Consider the following 17,136-nt stretch of genomic DNA (forward strand, 5'->3'; position numbering starts at 1 on the left):
CTCCTCCTCCTCCTCTTCTGCCTCTACCACCACTTCCATTTCCTCTCACCCCAGTTTAATTTCCATAAAGGAAGCCCGTGGTGAGAAATATGTATTGCCAATTCACAATTGAGAATGCTGTTGAAGCCTAAGTTACTGGTGCTTGGTGCGGGGGAGCAATCAAAAATCAAAATGCTCTCCAGGCTAGCATTCCACTGTTTTAAATTTGAGATCATCCACGACTCTGCTGCTTGTATCTCAAGTTCCATTCACTCTGTCCTCACCAATTGTTCCCCGGGCTTGCTACACCTCAATGTTTTTGAAATCCTCTTTTCAAATGCTTTCATGGCCTCCTCGTTCCTCCCTCTTTCTGTGACCTCCTCCAGTCCTATAATCCACTGAGATCTCTGCACTCCTTCAATCCTGGCCTCCTGTGCATCCACAGTTTTTAATCACCCCACCATTGGCCTCTGCGTCTTCACCGCCTTGGTTCTGAAACCTGGATTTCCCTCCCTAAATGGCTCAGCCTCTGAAAACGTACGTCTTTCCCCAAGCTTTTGGTCACTTGTCCTAATGGCCTCCCTGTGTGGTTCGGTGTCAATTTCTATTTGATCATTCACCTGTGAAGCGCCCTGGGATGTTTTATTACAGTGAAGGTGTTGTATGAATGCAGGCTATTGTTGTTGATTGGGTCCTAAAACCAGGGTAGGACTCTCATTTGCATATGTCAATTGGGCTCCTGCCTGTTTCAATATGGCGAATTGGCTCCATTGAGTCAAAACTCGCGTGAAAACTAAAACAGGCAGAACTGGGGCAGAAAATCTGTAAAGACCCCTTTGGCCGATCACCTCTTTCTCACTGTAAAGGTTTAGCATGGTGGTGTGGCAGGCAGATGAACATTGCCCCGATTGTTTGAGGTTGGTTAAATTACAGCCAATAACATTAAAATGAACTCTGCGTGTGCAGAGGTCGCTCATTGCTGGCGAGAATACAGCTAATAGTTGAGTCGTGTAACTCACGCCTCTAAATACAATACCTGACAAAACCCTCAGGTGAATTTACATCTGAGCAGGTTTAACTCTGGTGTAAAGCTGAAAGCTCTGAATCTGCAGTGTCAATCAGATTCCAAGTCTAGAGCTGGTTCCTAAGTTGAGCAGAGTGAGTCTGCCCCGCTCTGTGGAGCCCCATTCAGTTGTGTTCCAGTGCCCTGTGGAACACTGGTACCAGATTCAAGTTTATTTACACTGTGTCTGCAGACCCACAAGGCAGTTAAACCTTTTTGCACCTTTAGAGACTGAAGCACGATCAATAACCACAGAAATGAAGGAGTAGTCCGAATTGAAGGCTTTAATCTACAAGATGTTTCCTCAGCAGCTTGAGTACAGAAAGAACGATGGCTGCTGGGAAACACGGGTTCTTATTCTCCACCTCATTGGGTGGAGCTACCTTCGTCTTGACCAATGGGAAAGCAACACTTGGGCCAATGAGCAGCGAGCCTTCTCCACCAATAGCAGCTCACACTCCCAGGTACCGTAGTACCTCTAGTCATACTACCACAGAGACTGCATTATGGTATGCCATTGCAAAACACCTTGGAGCAAATCATCCGTCATGTTTCACAATCAAACAATAGCATAGTACAAATTGCTGTATTTTGTTAAGTGACCCCGAACGCAGCCAGAATTGGAAAAGCACAGGAGTGTGCAGGAGCAATTTGTAAATAAGTCAGCGGTGCCCTCTGCAGCAGGCGAGAATCGCCAATCCAAACACCCAGGCTTGAAAGATGAAAACCAACGAACTTCCAAATCTGCAGGTAACACATTCTCCCCCAGCACTCAGATACAGAACAGCAGTTTGGGCTGAGCTTTTTAGAAAATGAAACCCAAAATTCAAACATACTGGCAGATATGAAACCTCATTGTTTTCATCCGTGCATTGAGCTTTTAAAGCCACTTCCCTCAAAAGTACCCCGCCCCCACTTTAATATATTAGAACGAACACTTGATTTGGCCTAAAAGAGGAAGGGGTGAGAGATGAGTAAACAGAACGAAGCGTCAGCTATGCAGGTGTCCTAAATTGATCTCCCAGGGGTGAAGTTTATGTGCTGTATCAGGCATGTTTAACCGTAATCTTGACCACTGGAATGTGCAAAGAAACCCCAGACTCAAATTGCGCACTTTTACATTATACCAGCTTAGCAAGTCAAAATTCTATATATGGCCAAAACAATTAAAACAGCATTTTTGGAGTGTTCCAAATAACATAGCGTTTTTCTGCCTGCAATATACCCATTTTCCCTCTCATGCTCTCTGTTGATTTTATTTTTCACATTTAGCTGCCTCTGTTATTATATGTGTCTTGAGGAAGGCAAGGCTGACAGAAGACTTGTTAGAGGTATTCAGAATGCTGAGGGTAGACGGTGAGGAGTGTTCTCCCTTAAGGGTACGCCAAGAACCGGAGGATGCACATTCAAAATAATGGGCAAAAGGGGCAGAAGTGATGTGAGCAAACATTTTTTTAATACCGAGAATGGTTGGAGTCTGGGACAAATTTCCTGAGAACAGGGCGGAGGCAGGATCAATTGAGGCATTTAGAAGGGAATTGGATTGCTGTTTGAAATGAAGTGACGTGCAAGGCAACGGGGATAAGGCAGGGGAGTGATACTAGGCAGAATGTTCTTTTAGCTAAACAGTGCACACTCAATGTGTCAAATGGTCTCTTGTTGCTCTGTAAAGATTCTGTGATTCTGGGTTGGACGGATAACAAAGATCGTTTCTGAAAGTGCGTCAAATGAAAAACCTGGGATTGTCCAAAATAGAGTGCATTTCCTGTTTTCAGGTTTCACTGTGAAAACAGAATCTCTATTAAAAAAAAACTTTGCCTCTGGATTATTAATCTCAATGTATTGTAATTCCCGTAAAGCCAGTTTCCATTTGTGACTCCGAGTCCCTCGTGGCTATGAATTTTTCTGCCACCTCAGATTCTATGCTCCTCTGTAATTTTCGGTTTCCACTCCTGGTCATTTTTGCTGACTTTGAAGTTTCAATGCTAGTTGGTTGTGGACTCCATTTGCTCCCCCCCCCCCCCCACTATTGTGTCTGAATGGAAATCTAACTGAGACGAAGACTCCGAGGCGAAGACGAAGACAAACGTATGCTGAAGGGAACTGGATATGTACCGAAAGAGGAAAACGTTGTAGGGCTGTGGGGAAAGAGCAAACTTGTAAGGTTAAAGATGTAGCTCTCTCTGAGAGCCAGCACAGGTATGATGGGCCGATTGGCCTTCTTCTGCTCTGGATCATTCTATGATTCAACCTGACATTGCAATAATGATCCAATATCAAAGCATAAGCAAATCATTTTTCTTCAATCAATCAGGAGCATTTACTGTACATGAAGAGCCACAGAGCCATTTTCAGGTCATCTGCCTCCCTGTGAATACTGTGAATACTGCTGCAATAACACGGGAGGAGGGAGGGCAATAATCCCGTTATGGTCAGGTTGATCAAGCTGTTCCAGTGCATTGAAACTAATCCAGATTTACAACAACGACTCACTGATCAGAATAGAGGCCTGATGCTTTCTGAAGTAGCTTGGGCAGCATTATTTTCTTTGACAAGGTTGGAAGTTTAGAGTTAAATGTTAATGGATCTTGTATGTGAGCTATCCCTGAAATGCAGCTAACAAATGCACCAATGTTCACAGACTACCATAAAACACCTTTCTTAAATAGTTGAGTTCCAACAACATCTCAGAGCATGAGTGGCAATGGAACAGCAGCTCTGTTGAGGGTTGTAGGTGAGGGGGAGGGGGGTTGAGATGGAAGACCACAAGTAGTCTATTTGGTAGACTAAGAGCAGATTAAAGATAAAGGTCCATTGTACTTCCTTCAACATTCCAGCAGCTTAACCTTCCAAATGCAGGATTAAAATCTCCAATCAGAGTCATCTGCAGATATTTCCATTTCCCTATTATTTACACGTTAAAACTCACTGTCACATTCCCTTAATTGCATTCAAAAAGTTAGTACATTTTATTTATTTTACATATGATTTCTTTCTTTGTTTTCTCACAGGACAGAAGTGGCTGTGCAAATTCATCACCGCTCTCGCCATCGCTTGACCAGTTCAAGAAAGAGCACGGCAATAGTTCAGTTGTTATTCAGAGGTGTATTCCAAAATACATGGACATATTACTCCAAGTAATTAACCAGACATGATTGAATGAAGTCACACATCAATTGTGATGGAGCCACACATCAGTTTTTTCTGTCAATGCCATACTTATATCAAATCCATTTGAGTGGCGTGATCATTGAGTTGCAACATGATGGCCCACTGGCGGCGTGAATGACTGAAGAAGCCACAAAAATGACCCAATCACCTTAACTATCATAAAAAGAGATACATGGAAATGATTTCAGTTTAGCAATCTGGAGTGCGATTTAGCAAAAAAAAAGTTCCATTTTGGGCACGAGTAGTGGAGAATTTCTCAGAGCCTGCAGCGCAGGGAATGACCACACTATTAAACGAGCTCTGGCATGGGAAGGCTTATACCCGGGCACATTTGCATTGCCAGCCTTGCACCCTGAGTGCACCCACTGCTAAGGTGGCAGGCTAGCAATGCCAAGGTGCCCACGTGCCAGTAGGAGTGCCAGAGTATCACTCTTCCCAGAGCCCAGGGACCTCCAATGGCCTGGGAGATGCCCCCCCCCCCCACACTCCCCCAGGTGCTGTTACACCTGGTCTGAGTTTGTGTGGACCAGTGCTAAACGGCATCATGGTGAAGTCTCCCAGACACAGCCGTTCGATCCCGGACCTCGAGATAACACGTCCATGAGGGCAAGATCCAGATTGCGACATCTCGTTAGATCTCGTGAGGCGTTCCGAGCATCCTCTCGATAGATTTAACGGGGTCGTCACGTTACTGAGTTGGACGCGACAAAGCAGTTTGACCGCGCCTTGGTTTTCTGGCAGTTAATGGTTATAAATAAATCATTTGTGCAGTGCTTTCATGGTTTATGATGTCACCTGAACTGAGATCACCTGAACTGCCTTTGCGATCACTTTACGCAGTCATTTGAGCTTTGTATAATGTTTAGTGCTCAATGTTCCAGCATTTGCTATAAATAAGCTCTTTTGGAACTGGCCCTTCCTGTTATGAGGTAAAGTTTTGTTGGATAGTCGTCGGGGCTTTTCCTATTCTGCTGCTTTAGCTGTGGTGCAAACCCTGGGCAGGATTATCCAACCCCGCAGCGGATCGGAGAACCGCCAGGGGGAGGGGCGGGAATCACGCGACGCCGCTCCGATGCCAGACCGCCGATTCTCCGGAGAATCCCATCCCCTGTTTATACATATAAATTGACTGTTCACCAAAGTCCCACCAAAGGTATGTCAACAGAGCCTGAAGGAAATCCTTGGCAATGGACTCATTGCTCATTTCCTTTAGAGAACAACTGTGCTGAACATTCATGGGCAAATTTGGACTCTTAAAAGACTGGTCTCTCGCTCCACTCAATACTCCTTCACAAAGAAAGAACTTAACTTAAGTATTTTGGGAGGGGGGCGGGAGCTACAGTCCAGCTACAATACTTAATTCAGATTTTGGAATAAAAGTTTCAAATTTGCAAGTCAAAAGTGAGCATTGAGATTGTCTAATCACACATGTAGGCCCATCAACAATGACAATCATTTCCCATTACATGACATTGTAGAGGGGGAAATAATTAAAACCCTATGGATTGGAATTGGCGAACAGTGGAAAGCTCCTGAGTACGTAAGAACAGGTCTATGCTGATATTGGTTCTGATATAGTCACAGCATCTTGCTCCTAATAGGAACCATGTCATGTCACATGATAAAGTTCGCAGTGGGTTTGAACCAACAGTTTCTGAAAGAAAAATTCTGGGTCTTGACTAAAGCATCTGGAGGAGTTGAGATACTTTTCGAGCACGAGTAAAGGGAAGTTGAAGGTATAATCAACGTACCCCCCTTTGGAATTCTGAGGAACTAATTGAAGCAATGGGGAAAAGGGTTGAGAAAGAAACCAGAAGTCAAGACTGAGCTGGAGAGGTTTTTGATTGATCAGGGAGCCAAGGGGTAAGGAGGCAGGAATATGGAGTTGAGGCCACAATCAAATCAACCATGAAGTTATTGAATAATGGAATAGGCTCAAGTGGTCCTGGCCTCCTCCTGCTCCTATTACCTTCTTAATAAAAATGGGAATGTCCTTTTATGTACAACTCGTTTCGCCATTGGTAAGAATCAGGTGATCACACTTGTAAAAATAGTATTGTGACTTTATCAAATTTAGAAAAATGTGACGAAAGCCAGGCTTGTTCCTTTGGAATTGAAGAAGAGATATATTTTAGCAATCAGATGGTGAAGGAAGTCTGTAGAGAGGAGCAGCCTCTGAACTTTAGACTTCAAATTGTGGACTTCCCATTCAGCGCCACAGAAATCAAACTAAAGGAATTTGGAAATGAATGTGCCCAATGTTACCCAGTGAAAACCTGTCTCAATTGCTGCCTGTTTTTATATCTGAATTTTTTTTTTTCCAGTGCTCACATTCTGCCTTTGGAAAATTACTTTAAGGCAGATTGGAAATCGAGAAGAATGGAAAGCCACAGCACAAAGTACTCATGTCATTTGATCACCATGTTCAAGACTGGAGCTGACACGAATCATATCTCAGTAACCAAGGAAAAAAAAATAATATTAAGACCACGCAGTGGAACCCTATTAACGGGTAAATATATACCTTGTTCACTCGATAAATATTACTTTATTAAAAAGTGGTAGATCTACCTCTAGTCAACCTATGAATAAAACGATATTTCCATTTCCTTAACACTGTATCTTTTAGTCACTATGGCTTTTGATTATCTGTTGAAGCCATAGAAGATACGCGCCTTCTCAAGAAGGTAAATTCTATGCTTATTTGGTCAGTCAGCTCTTTCATGTATTTGCCAATTTGGTTTTATATGGAGCATTGAGGAAATCATTCAACAATTTCAGTATTTTTTTAGATGGTGCGTGGAATAAAATGGTGGAAGCATTCAACTTCTCAATCAGTAAACTAGGATTTCAATTGAAGAAATGTGTAAAAAGTCCAGAGTCACATTTCTTCTTTCATCAACTTCTGCTTGGAGCGAAAATAGGTCTACCAGAGAGCATCAGTGAAGACGGTCTCTCTACTTTTGCACACACATTGGAAATCATTGAGAGGCTTAATGAACGCCCAAGCAAAAGAAAACACCCACTCAGAAAGTAAAGGTTTCCTCAAATTCAAACTCACTTTTTCTTGATACTTTTAACTATGAATATGATTTTCGGCAGTATAAATGCCACTGAAAAATCAATCCTAAATTCGACAATGAAACTTCTCACACTGTTTTATTGACTTTTTCAACAGCCGGCTACCAACTTGACAGAAATTCAGATCTCACCGAAGCCTTAATAAACAAATGTGTGATGTGGTAACTTAAGTTTTGCCTCTGTTAAGCATGAACCTTAAAGGATGGGCACTTTGTAACAGGCATTTCTGCTGATATTGAACGGTCTTCCAATTTGTAGGACAACTTTTTAATACATGGGATGCAGCAATAAACTATTGGCAATATCAAGAAAAATAAACATAAGGTTATGCAAGTAATATTTCACCATTCAAAATAATTAATTATTGAAACCTGGAAAATAATACAGTGTGGTATTGATCTATAGAAAGCTACCATGCACTTAGGAAATTGCTTTGTCTGCTATTTTAACAGAGCTATTAGCCCTGTTAAAATAGAGAGATTAATGATTCTGTTATCTCCCACAAATGCAATAAGTGTCCATCAGCTAATATTGCACAATGTCACTTCCAGGGTTACTAATGAGGCTAATTATCTTCATCGGTTGCATGTACCTGGTACGTTTTTAAACTGTTAGAAGAGGCATTTAAACAATGGCCGGAATTCTCACATTTCCTGCCGGCAGCGTGTCCCTGTCCACGGCGGCGGCGGGTGGGGGAGGCTTCAATGGGAAATCACATTGACAAGCAGCGGGAAGACAGAATCCCGCTTCCAGCTGGGAAAGCGGAGAATCCAGCCCGTTAATTACAGATGGTAAAAATCACAAATAATTAGAAATGAACCGGAAGGTCATCCAGGACCTGAGAGAATGGAAAGTTATTGCTTTACACCAAAGTCCGCATCACAACTGGAGTCTGACAAAGAGGTACTCCTCCCTGACCCTTCCTGATTGGTCCCATCCAGAACTCGGACTGTGCTTTCTCTTCAAGCTGCTCACTCAGTAGTTCCAGGTTTTGCAACTGCTTCTTCTGATCTCACTAATTTCTAATAGATATTCATTTGTGTTCTCCCGGTGTTTAGCACACTGAATTCTCCTGTTGGATCATGCTCATATTAAAGGGAGCCATAAATAATTCCCACCCTGTATTTCAGAAAGAGTTGTCACCTGTTCTTTAGAATCCTTTAAAGCTCAATTTGTACCATTGTCTTAATGAGTCTGCTTAATTCTACTTTGGGAGGTGATTTTACAAGCTGTTACAATTAAGTTCCAGCCTGAAAGGGCTGTTGTTCCAGCCACTGATGTAATTTAAATAAAAAGACAGCATTATAAAGTGCTTGTATAAACAAAGGTAAGTAATTATTGAACATCTATACCCAAACATACAGAGACACAAATGTCAAACAGCTACTTATTTCCTTATTCTAGTTTGTATGTGCCATACTACCAGCTCTTAACAAGTGGACCTGTATAATGTATGGAATTGTCACGTGAATAAAGATTGATTAATACATTTCTCAATATTCTGAAGGAAGTGAAACTGTACTTACATTTTTGCCAGTGCATTTTCTGTGACATATTGTAATCTCTTTCACGTCTTTCTGATGCAGACATAATTGACATCGCTAAGTTCTTGCAAAGTGCTTCAGTGGAAGATGTGTACAAACTAGAGAAATGCCACATTGCAGAGAATTAAGACTTAAAGTCCCGCTCTACGGCTGATGTCATCATGTTACGCTCCAATCTCTCCTCTTGTGGCTGTGCTTTTTTTTTATTTTCCTCAGCGCGACGTAACCACAAAAAGAAGCCGCTGAGTCGTGCTTGTCATTCACAGTGGGCTCTGGAAGATATTATGCAGAAAGACGGTGGGTTTATGTGATGGGTTTAATGACTGTCCCGTGCTTTAAGCGAAAATAAAGTTGTGTTTCAGAAGTTTTATTTTCGCAAAATTCAACGGGCGAATGTAGGCCTAGTGGCAGCACGTTGAGTACATAGCAAAAGGAAACACCTGTGAAATCTTTTTGAATGAGTACATCCTGTTATAAAGATATCTTTCTGTCCTTGACTTGGATTAAAAGGGACAAGCCATGTACACCACGCAGTGCATTAAAATGGATCACATCTTTGATTCTGAAGCACTACTGTCATATTTTGTCAGCCCACAGATATCTTTTTGAAAGCAAATGTAGCAGAAAGATCTTTTAGTGTGCCCTTTGTTTAAGAATAAAGTTGACTGGTATTGATTTTTTTTCAAAACTTAGAGTGCCCAATTCATTCATTTTTTTCCAATTAAGGGGCAATTTAGCGTGGCCAATTCACCTAACCTGCACATCTTTGGACTGTGGGTTCGAAACCCACACAGACATGGGGAGAATGTGCAAACTCCACATGGACAGTGACTCAGGGCCAGGATCCGACTGGTATTGTTTAAGTGGTTCGGTTGAATGCCATCAAATAAAGTTCTCCACATCAAGAACGAGATTTGGACAGGACTGAAGGATGTCACGTTTCATATTATTATATATATTACCAAGCTTTGTAAATAGCTTTCTTCCAAATATTATAAAATTATGGATATATTTTCCTCTGCTCAATCCTTTTTGATGAAAAAGTAGATAAATGGTGTTCCCTCGTTTTACATTGTTAAGCTTAAAATTAGTAAATGGAGAAAAATATAACCTAATGATTCCTATTAATGTCGTTGCTTTGTTTTATCCAATTCAGCAATATCTTATTTAACGTTACATCAAATGATAAAAAAAATGTTGATTTTTAGTAATCACTTATCACAATTTTGAAACACAACTTCCAACCCTGGTGTTTAATTGGGACCTCCTCAAAGGGGGCTCCTTGTGAGTTCTCCTGACTGGCTGCTGTAACTTCAGTGGAAGATTGTCGGAAACCCTGTTCACCCGTGTGTCCAGCAATCCCCTCAATGTTAATGGCTGCGGACTGAAAGAAGGTCCCAGGACATTTGCAGCCTCCGACTTTAAGCTTCGTTGCTGAAAGACAGAGGCAGCATTTAGACTCCCAGGTCAGAAATATCAGCTGGCATGTCTGCGATAAGCATAGATCCAAAGGCCACCCTTGCCCCAGACCACGAGGGTAATTTTGAGCATGTGCTACAGTGCAACCCGCCTGATAAACACCTTTTCTCATTTTCCCTTCTGTTGATGTTCATGGAAAGGAATATCAAGAGGAGTGATTACTGGCCAATCAAGCCAATATCCCGCATTTAATAAGGACATGGGGAGTTCATACCGAGTAAAATATGAACAAAGTTTTAGTTACACAAGCAATATATACATTACCCAGTAGATTCTGACCGGGTTCCTCTCTGCTCGATGCCTTTACTGGCCGGCCGTATATACATTGGGTAATTGAGATATCCCTGCCCCGAGCAGGGGTACTCGAACTCCGCAAGGACCATGGGGAAGAGAAGCAGTCTCACCCCGGAGGTCCTGTGTGGGATATTACAATATCCCAGAGTAAACATTACTAGCGGTATCGAGGCGCACTTTACATTCGATATGATAACTGATTCAATATCTATTTGGGAATGGGTATAAACGAAGAACGATTGAGGAAATCTACTCCTCCAAGAGACATGTTCTGGAGCGGGGAGTCCTGGTTGGTTATTGCTGGGGATCGAAGAGTTATTTGTACAGGTATTTTTATAAATGTATCTTTTTTTGCTTGACTTCCCTTCTCATCTTTTCCATTGATTGACATCAGTTGTCATACAGTTTCAGTCTCTCGCCAGGTTCTGCCCCTATGGGCATTATTCATGAATGAGCAATTATGCTATCAGCAAGTTATTCAAGTACGATTTTGTCTTTGCCCAATAATTAAACATTTTCCAGGCTCATTTGTTCATTTCCCCTTCCTATCACTGGGATATCTGTGATGATTGCAACACCTTTTAATGGTTACCCCACATGCGATTGGTTAACTCAGCGCAGTCCATTGATTGGACCAGGGGCCTTCCTTGCTGATCTGCGAGGTCTAGCTTATAACTGGATTAACCCACTCTGCCTTTGGAAGAAGCAGAGGGAAAATGTTTATTGCAGTACTTTCCCTTCAGGCAATTCAATTGCTTTGAGACTCCGGTTCAGTTGGCAGGACAGCAAGCCAGTGAGTCTAAATGTCAAGGGTTCAAGTCCTACTTTAGAACAGGGAGTGCTGCTTTGACTGAGCTATCATTCGGGGTGACAATAACTGAAGTCGAGCCCGCTTGTGGAGGTGGATGCAAATGATTTAATTAGTGAATTTATCCCCCAGTAAACACCAGCAAACCATGTTGCTGTGTGAAAGTAATTTGCTGCATTCCACAGTGATTCATTGGCTACGATATATCTTGAGACATGTTGGATGTGAAAGGCAATATATCAATGCAGGTGAGTCGATTCATTCATGAATGAGTTTTGGTGAACTCCATAAAACCTTCGGGAGCATTTGCTGAAATAACTTTTCTTACGCCATTCCTTTCTTTATACTAACTAACTGTTCATCGCAGTTCCTTGTGTTTATTTTGAGTGGCCGAGGACCTGGATGTTTATGTTCTGATTTTCACTCAACCGGCTAGATGGAATGGCAAAGTGTTCCATCAGTATGGAGGACTAAACGTTGTCATCTTATCTGTTGAGTGGGATATCCAGAAATTTCTACAATGTAAATTCTGGGCCAAGGTTAGATTTTTAAATGGGTAGTCAGTTTTAATGGTTCATTTTTTTAATGTCAGGAAAACATTCATTATGAAGGTTATGAACATTTCAAATGGGGTTTCTTCAGCAAAGCAAACCTAAGGACTCAAGGAATAATTCCTTGCTCTGCCTTTTATCTGGGCCGGTCTGATTTAAGACTTGGTCAGAGGTGGCAGCCTCACCCACAGCACTCGCTGTGCGTTACACCAGTGTTTTTCAAACTTTTGTTCCAGTGCCCCATTTTTACCAACCTGCCGGCCTTCGCAACCCGCGCAGCCGACCTTCGCAACCCGCGCAGCCGACCTTCGTGACCCACGCCGGCCGACCTTCGTGACCCACGCCGGCCAACCTTCGCGACCCACGCCGGCCGGCCTTCGCGACCCACGCCGGCCCGCCTTCGCGACCCACGTCGACTGAACTTCACGACCCACCATTTTCACTTAGAGTCAAAAGAGTCATAGAGGTTTGCAGCATGGATCCAGGCCCTTCAGCCCAGTTGTCCATGCCGCTCAGTTTCTATCACTAAGCTAGTCTCACTTGCCTGCATTTGGCCCATATCCCTCTATACTCAACCTGCCCATGTCACTGTCTAACTACTTTTTAAAAGACATCTAACTGCTTTTTAAAGACACTTACCTTTAATGTGATGGGTGAGCCTGCTTGGTCCTCACAATCTCACTTGTTTTGTCATTCAATGCTACATTTCTGTATGGGCTGTTCATCAGAGGTCCTGGAGCTCACACCAGCACTGCTTTGACCTGCCGTGGACTCTCCTGCGAAGTTCGCTCTGACAGATTCAGTTGCCTGTTTGTCTCTCTGGCCCTCTCTTCCATATCCCAAAAAGATCCATCTTCAGTCCTTCACACAGTCCTGTTGCTTGCTTGCTGCTACAAAACGGAAGAAGCTCTCTTCAGTAGTTTTTAGTGCAAAGCACGGGATGTCAGTACGCCGGTTTCGTGACCCGCTCTGTGCCGTCGCCTCTGCCGGGAAGACTCAGATGGCGATGGTTTGCACCATGGTTGTCAACTCTGTGTTAAGCATTAGCTGATGTGGCTCAGGTGTCCAACTCTGGCAGTTTCTACAGTGGAAGGCAGTGGGGTGAGAAGATGCGTGGGTCCTCCTAATTGGCCAACTGAATTTTTCATTTCTACTCACCTCTTGTCATGTTAGTGGGCAGCACAGTAGCACACATGGCTAGCACTGTGGCTTCACAGCGCCAGGGTTCCAGGTTCGATTCCCCACTGGGTCACTGTCTGTGCGGAGTCTGCACGTTCTCCCCGTGTGTGCGTGGGTTTCCTCCGGGTGCTCCGGTTTCCTCCCACAGTCCAAAAATGTGCAGATTAGGTGGATTGGCCATTCTAAATTGCCCTTAGCGTCCAAAAAGTTAAGGAGGGGTTATTGGGATAGGGTGGAAGTGAGGGCTTAAGTGGGTCGGTGCAGACTCGATGGGCCGAATGGCCTCTTTCTGTACTGTATGTTCTATGTATCTATCAAACAGTCAGCCTCCAGAGGTCACGGCTGTCAGTAACTGTCTTCCAGTGGTCAGTGTTAATATCCCTCATCCTCATATCCTGCTTGCAGTGTCCTTTAGGTGGAGATATGGACACCCAAGAGGTCATGGCCAATTCACTGTATGGGAGGCACAATTGGGTATACTGTTTTGTACCAGCCAATGAATGTGGTTGAGCCAGAGCACACCATTGGCTTATATTGGTGACAGAACTGTTTATCTCTGTTATTGGTGAAAGGGACATGCTTTGAGATGGCTGTGTCCATGGAACTTTCTGTTATAGGTGAAAGGGACATGCTTTGAGATGGCTGTGTCCATGGAACTTTCTGTTATAGGTGAAAGGGACATGCTTTGAGATGGCTGTGTCCATGGAACTTTCTGTTATAGGTGAAAGGGACATGCTTTGAGATGGCTGTGTCCATGGAACTTTCTGTTATAGGTGAAAAGGACATGCTTTGAGATGGCCATGTCCATGGAACGTTCTGTTATATGTGAAAGGGACATGCTTTGAGATGGCTGTGTCCATGGAACTTTCTGTTATAGGTGAAAGGGACATGCTTTGAGATGGCCATACAAAGGAACTTTCTACACATATACCAAAGTTTGTTGAATTCTCCATCAAGGGTTCTGGTTTGAATGCAGAACACTTTGTAGCATGCTACCTGGTGGAAGCTGCCTGTTCTGTTCTGGCTTCTAATTTCCAGTTCAGAACCTGTCCCCAGTCTTGGCTGTTGATTCCTGTTTGCTTAGCCTTCCATTGGTGGATATACCTCCAGCTGCCAAAGGCCCCAAAATCTAGGATCCCCTCACTGCACGTTCCCACAGCCAGTTTAGCTCAGTTGGCTGGTGATGGAACCATCAATTCACCAGACACGTGCTTTAAGATATGAACAGTGGTTTTAATCTACTTACTACAGAGCCAGCTTATTACCCGTTGAACTCTCGATGAACTGGCAGGCTGGCTCTGGACAAGGGTATTTATACAGCAGTCCAGGGGGGAGGAGTCATGGGCGGAGCCAAGGGTGGAGCCCTGTACAAACTCCTGAGCATTCCCAGAGCTACTCCCCCTAGTGGTCGGATAACGCTACTGCGCTTACAATGGTATTGGTAAATACAGTGTGAATTACTAAGTTACATTCACCACAGCTGGACAGCTGGTTTGTGATGCAGAGCGAGGCCAGCAGCACAGGTTCAATTCCCGTACCAGCTGAGATTATTAATGAAGGCCCCGCCTTCTCAACCGTGCCCCTCGTCTGAGGTGTGGTGACCCTCAGGTTAAATCACCACCAGTCAGCTCTCCCCCCTCAAAGGGGAAAAGCAGCCTATGGTCATCTGGGACTGTGGTGACTTTACTTTTACTTAAAATTAAGCATAGACTCCCTACTTTTGTAATCAAATCACCTCACAATAAACAATAACATTCTATTAGCTTTCTTAATTACGTGCTATACCTGAGTGAATATAAGAAGTAGCATTGGGTACTACACAGGGACAATTTTGTTGGTTTCCTGATTCCAGCCCATTCACTGATGCAACATGCATAGGTTTTTGAAGCAGTTTGTAGAGTTTTCATAGATTTTACAGTGCAGAAGGAGGCCATTCGGCCCAACGAGGCTGCACCAGCCCCTGGAAAGAGCTCCCCACCCAAGCCCACAGCTCCACCCTATCCCCGTAACACCATGCAACCTTTTTTGGACACTAAGGGCAATTTAGCACAGCAAATTAACCTAACCTGCACATCTTTGGACTGTGGGAGAAAACCGGAGCACCCGGAGGAAACCCACGCAGACGCGGGGAGGACGGGCAGACTCCACACAGACAGTGACCCAAGCCGGGAATCGAACCTGGGACCCTGGAGCTGTGAAGCAACTGTGCTAACCACTGTGCTACCACGCTGCCCCTTGCAAGGCCTTCGAGAATTTGTAACGTTCACAGGATATAGAAGAACAAAGAAGAAAAACATGCATTTTTACGCTGCTTTGCCTTTCAGCTACCTTTCGGGGTCCCTTGAAGACAATGACTCACTTTGAGTGTAGATAGGATGAACAAACAATCTTGTGCAGAACAAGACTGGACAAATGTGTGGATCCAGAACAAGACTGGATTGTTATGTGTGATCTGCTCATTTTTGTTGGTGTTGGTTGAGGGAAGAACGTTGGCCACAGCAAAGTGGGAAGACTTTCCTCTTCTTCGGTTAGCCTGACAAATTCTTTAACACATACCTGAGTCAGCGCAAGCAGTTTGGGGATCAGCTTAAATGTCATCTTTGAAGAATGGTGTCAGTTGAATGATACACACTCCCTCAATACTGCTCTAGCATGTCTGCCTTCATCATTTGCTCAAAGTCATGGAGTGAGGCTGCAAACTGGACGACGCAAAGAAACATTGAAGGGGTTTGATGACCTGAGAGGGAAATTCCCAGAGCTGGACGAGTCTATGGTTGAGCATGACGAATACTCCTCCCAGTGACAGGAGCAGAGAATTCAGAGGGGTCTCTCCAAATTTATTCACCAGTTTAGGTTGGTCGGCATAAAAATATAAATCAAATAAGGAGTGGATATAGACTCGACCAGCTTGCTCTGCCTTTCAATAAGATCACGGCTGCTTTTCCACCTCCCTCCATTTGTCCTGCTTATTCACATATCCATTAGTGCCGAAAAATCTATTGATCTCAACCACTGAGCAACCCACTGCCCTTTGGCAGCTGAGAACTCCCAAGATTCACAGCTATCTGAGTGAAGAGGTATCTCCCTATCACAGTCCAAAATGGCTGACCCCTTATCCCATGACTGTGCCCCCCCCTCCCCCCCCTCCTCCAGCCAGGGGGAAATATCTCCTCAGCATCTACCCTGACTTTTAAGAATTATGTGCGTTTCAATTGGGCCCGATTCCCCCCAAAAAATTTCAAAGTTAATTTGTGGTGGGTTTTTCAGGGAGTTTCCCGCAGTCTCTGATGATGAGTTCCCCACCGCTATTCAATGACACTTAGTCACTTTTTGGGACCCAGGGGAGTTTCTCACCGGTGCCGCCCACACTTAGGGCAAAATTCTCCCAAAGGGAGACAAAGTGCCGAAGCCGGAGTGAAACTCGGAGTGTTTCACTCCGGCGTCGGAGGCCGCTCCTCGCCCCCTATTCTCGCCGACACGCTGTTTTGTGGGGGGGGGGGTGGGAGAATCGCGTGCGGGTGCCAAGGCAGCGTGGCATGATTCGCCCGGCACTCCCGCGATTCTCCCACCCGGCGTGGGGGTCGGAGAATCGCGCCCATAGAATTTTTTTTTAGCACTGGGGAGCTGAACTCAGAGATCGGGCCGCCATTTTGAAAGGGTGCCCCGATCTGTAGGTGAGCTTGTGGGTCCCCCACACCCCTCACCCATGGTCAATGTCATCCTCCACTCACATGGATACTACCCCACATCACCCAAGTGAGGACACCCCGCTATGGGGTCCTTGGAGGGCCCCCTCTTCAGGCCCCCACAGGTCCTCTTACAGCACTCCCATCCATCATCCACCCAACCTCACGGAGGCCCTACCTACCTGCCCTGCACCCCCCCCCCCATTCTTCAAATCCCCACTCCAGCCTCATTTTATGGGCATGGTCCCCTTGCCCCTGATTCTTGGCTTTGCCAGCCTGGCACCAAGGCACCCTTGCAGTG

The 17,136-nt window shown here is 44.4% G+C and overlaps 1 protein-coding gene across 1 annotated transcript in view; it reads right to left on the reverse strand.

The window, feature by feature from the left end:
• The window catches only part of LOC119954369 (NF-kappa-B inhibitor delta-like), a 145,759-nt gene extending 136,798 nt beyond the window's left edge, over positions 1-8,961 (reverse strand). The window contains exon 1 of the mRNA XM_038779560.1: positions 8,821-8,961. Within this exon, the coding sequence (XP_038635488.1) occupies positions 8,821-8,953 (133 nt within the window). The 5' untranslated portion in view covers positions 8,954-8,961. The remainder of the gene's footprint in view (positions 1-8,820) is intronic.
• Positions 8,962-17,136: the final 8,175 nt, after the last annotated feature.

This window comes from Scyliorhinus canicula, chromosome 19 (assembly GCF_902713615.1).
Source record: "Scyliorhinus canicula chromosome 19, sScyCan1.1, whole genome shotgun sequence".
Classification (NCBI taxonomy): Eukaryota; Metazoa; Chordata; class Chondrichthyes; order Carcharhiniformes; family Scyliorhinidae; genus Scyliorhinus; species Scyliorhinus canicula.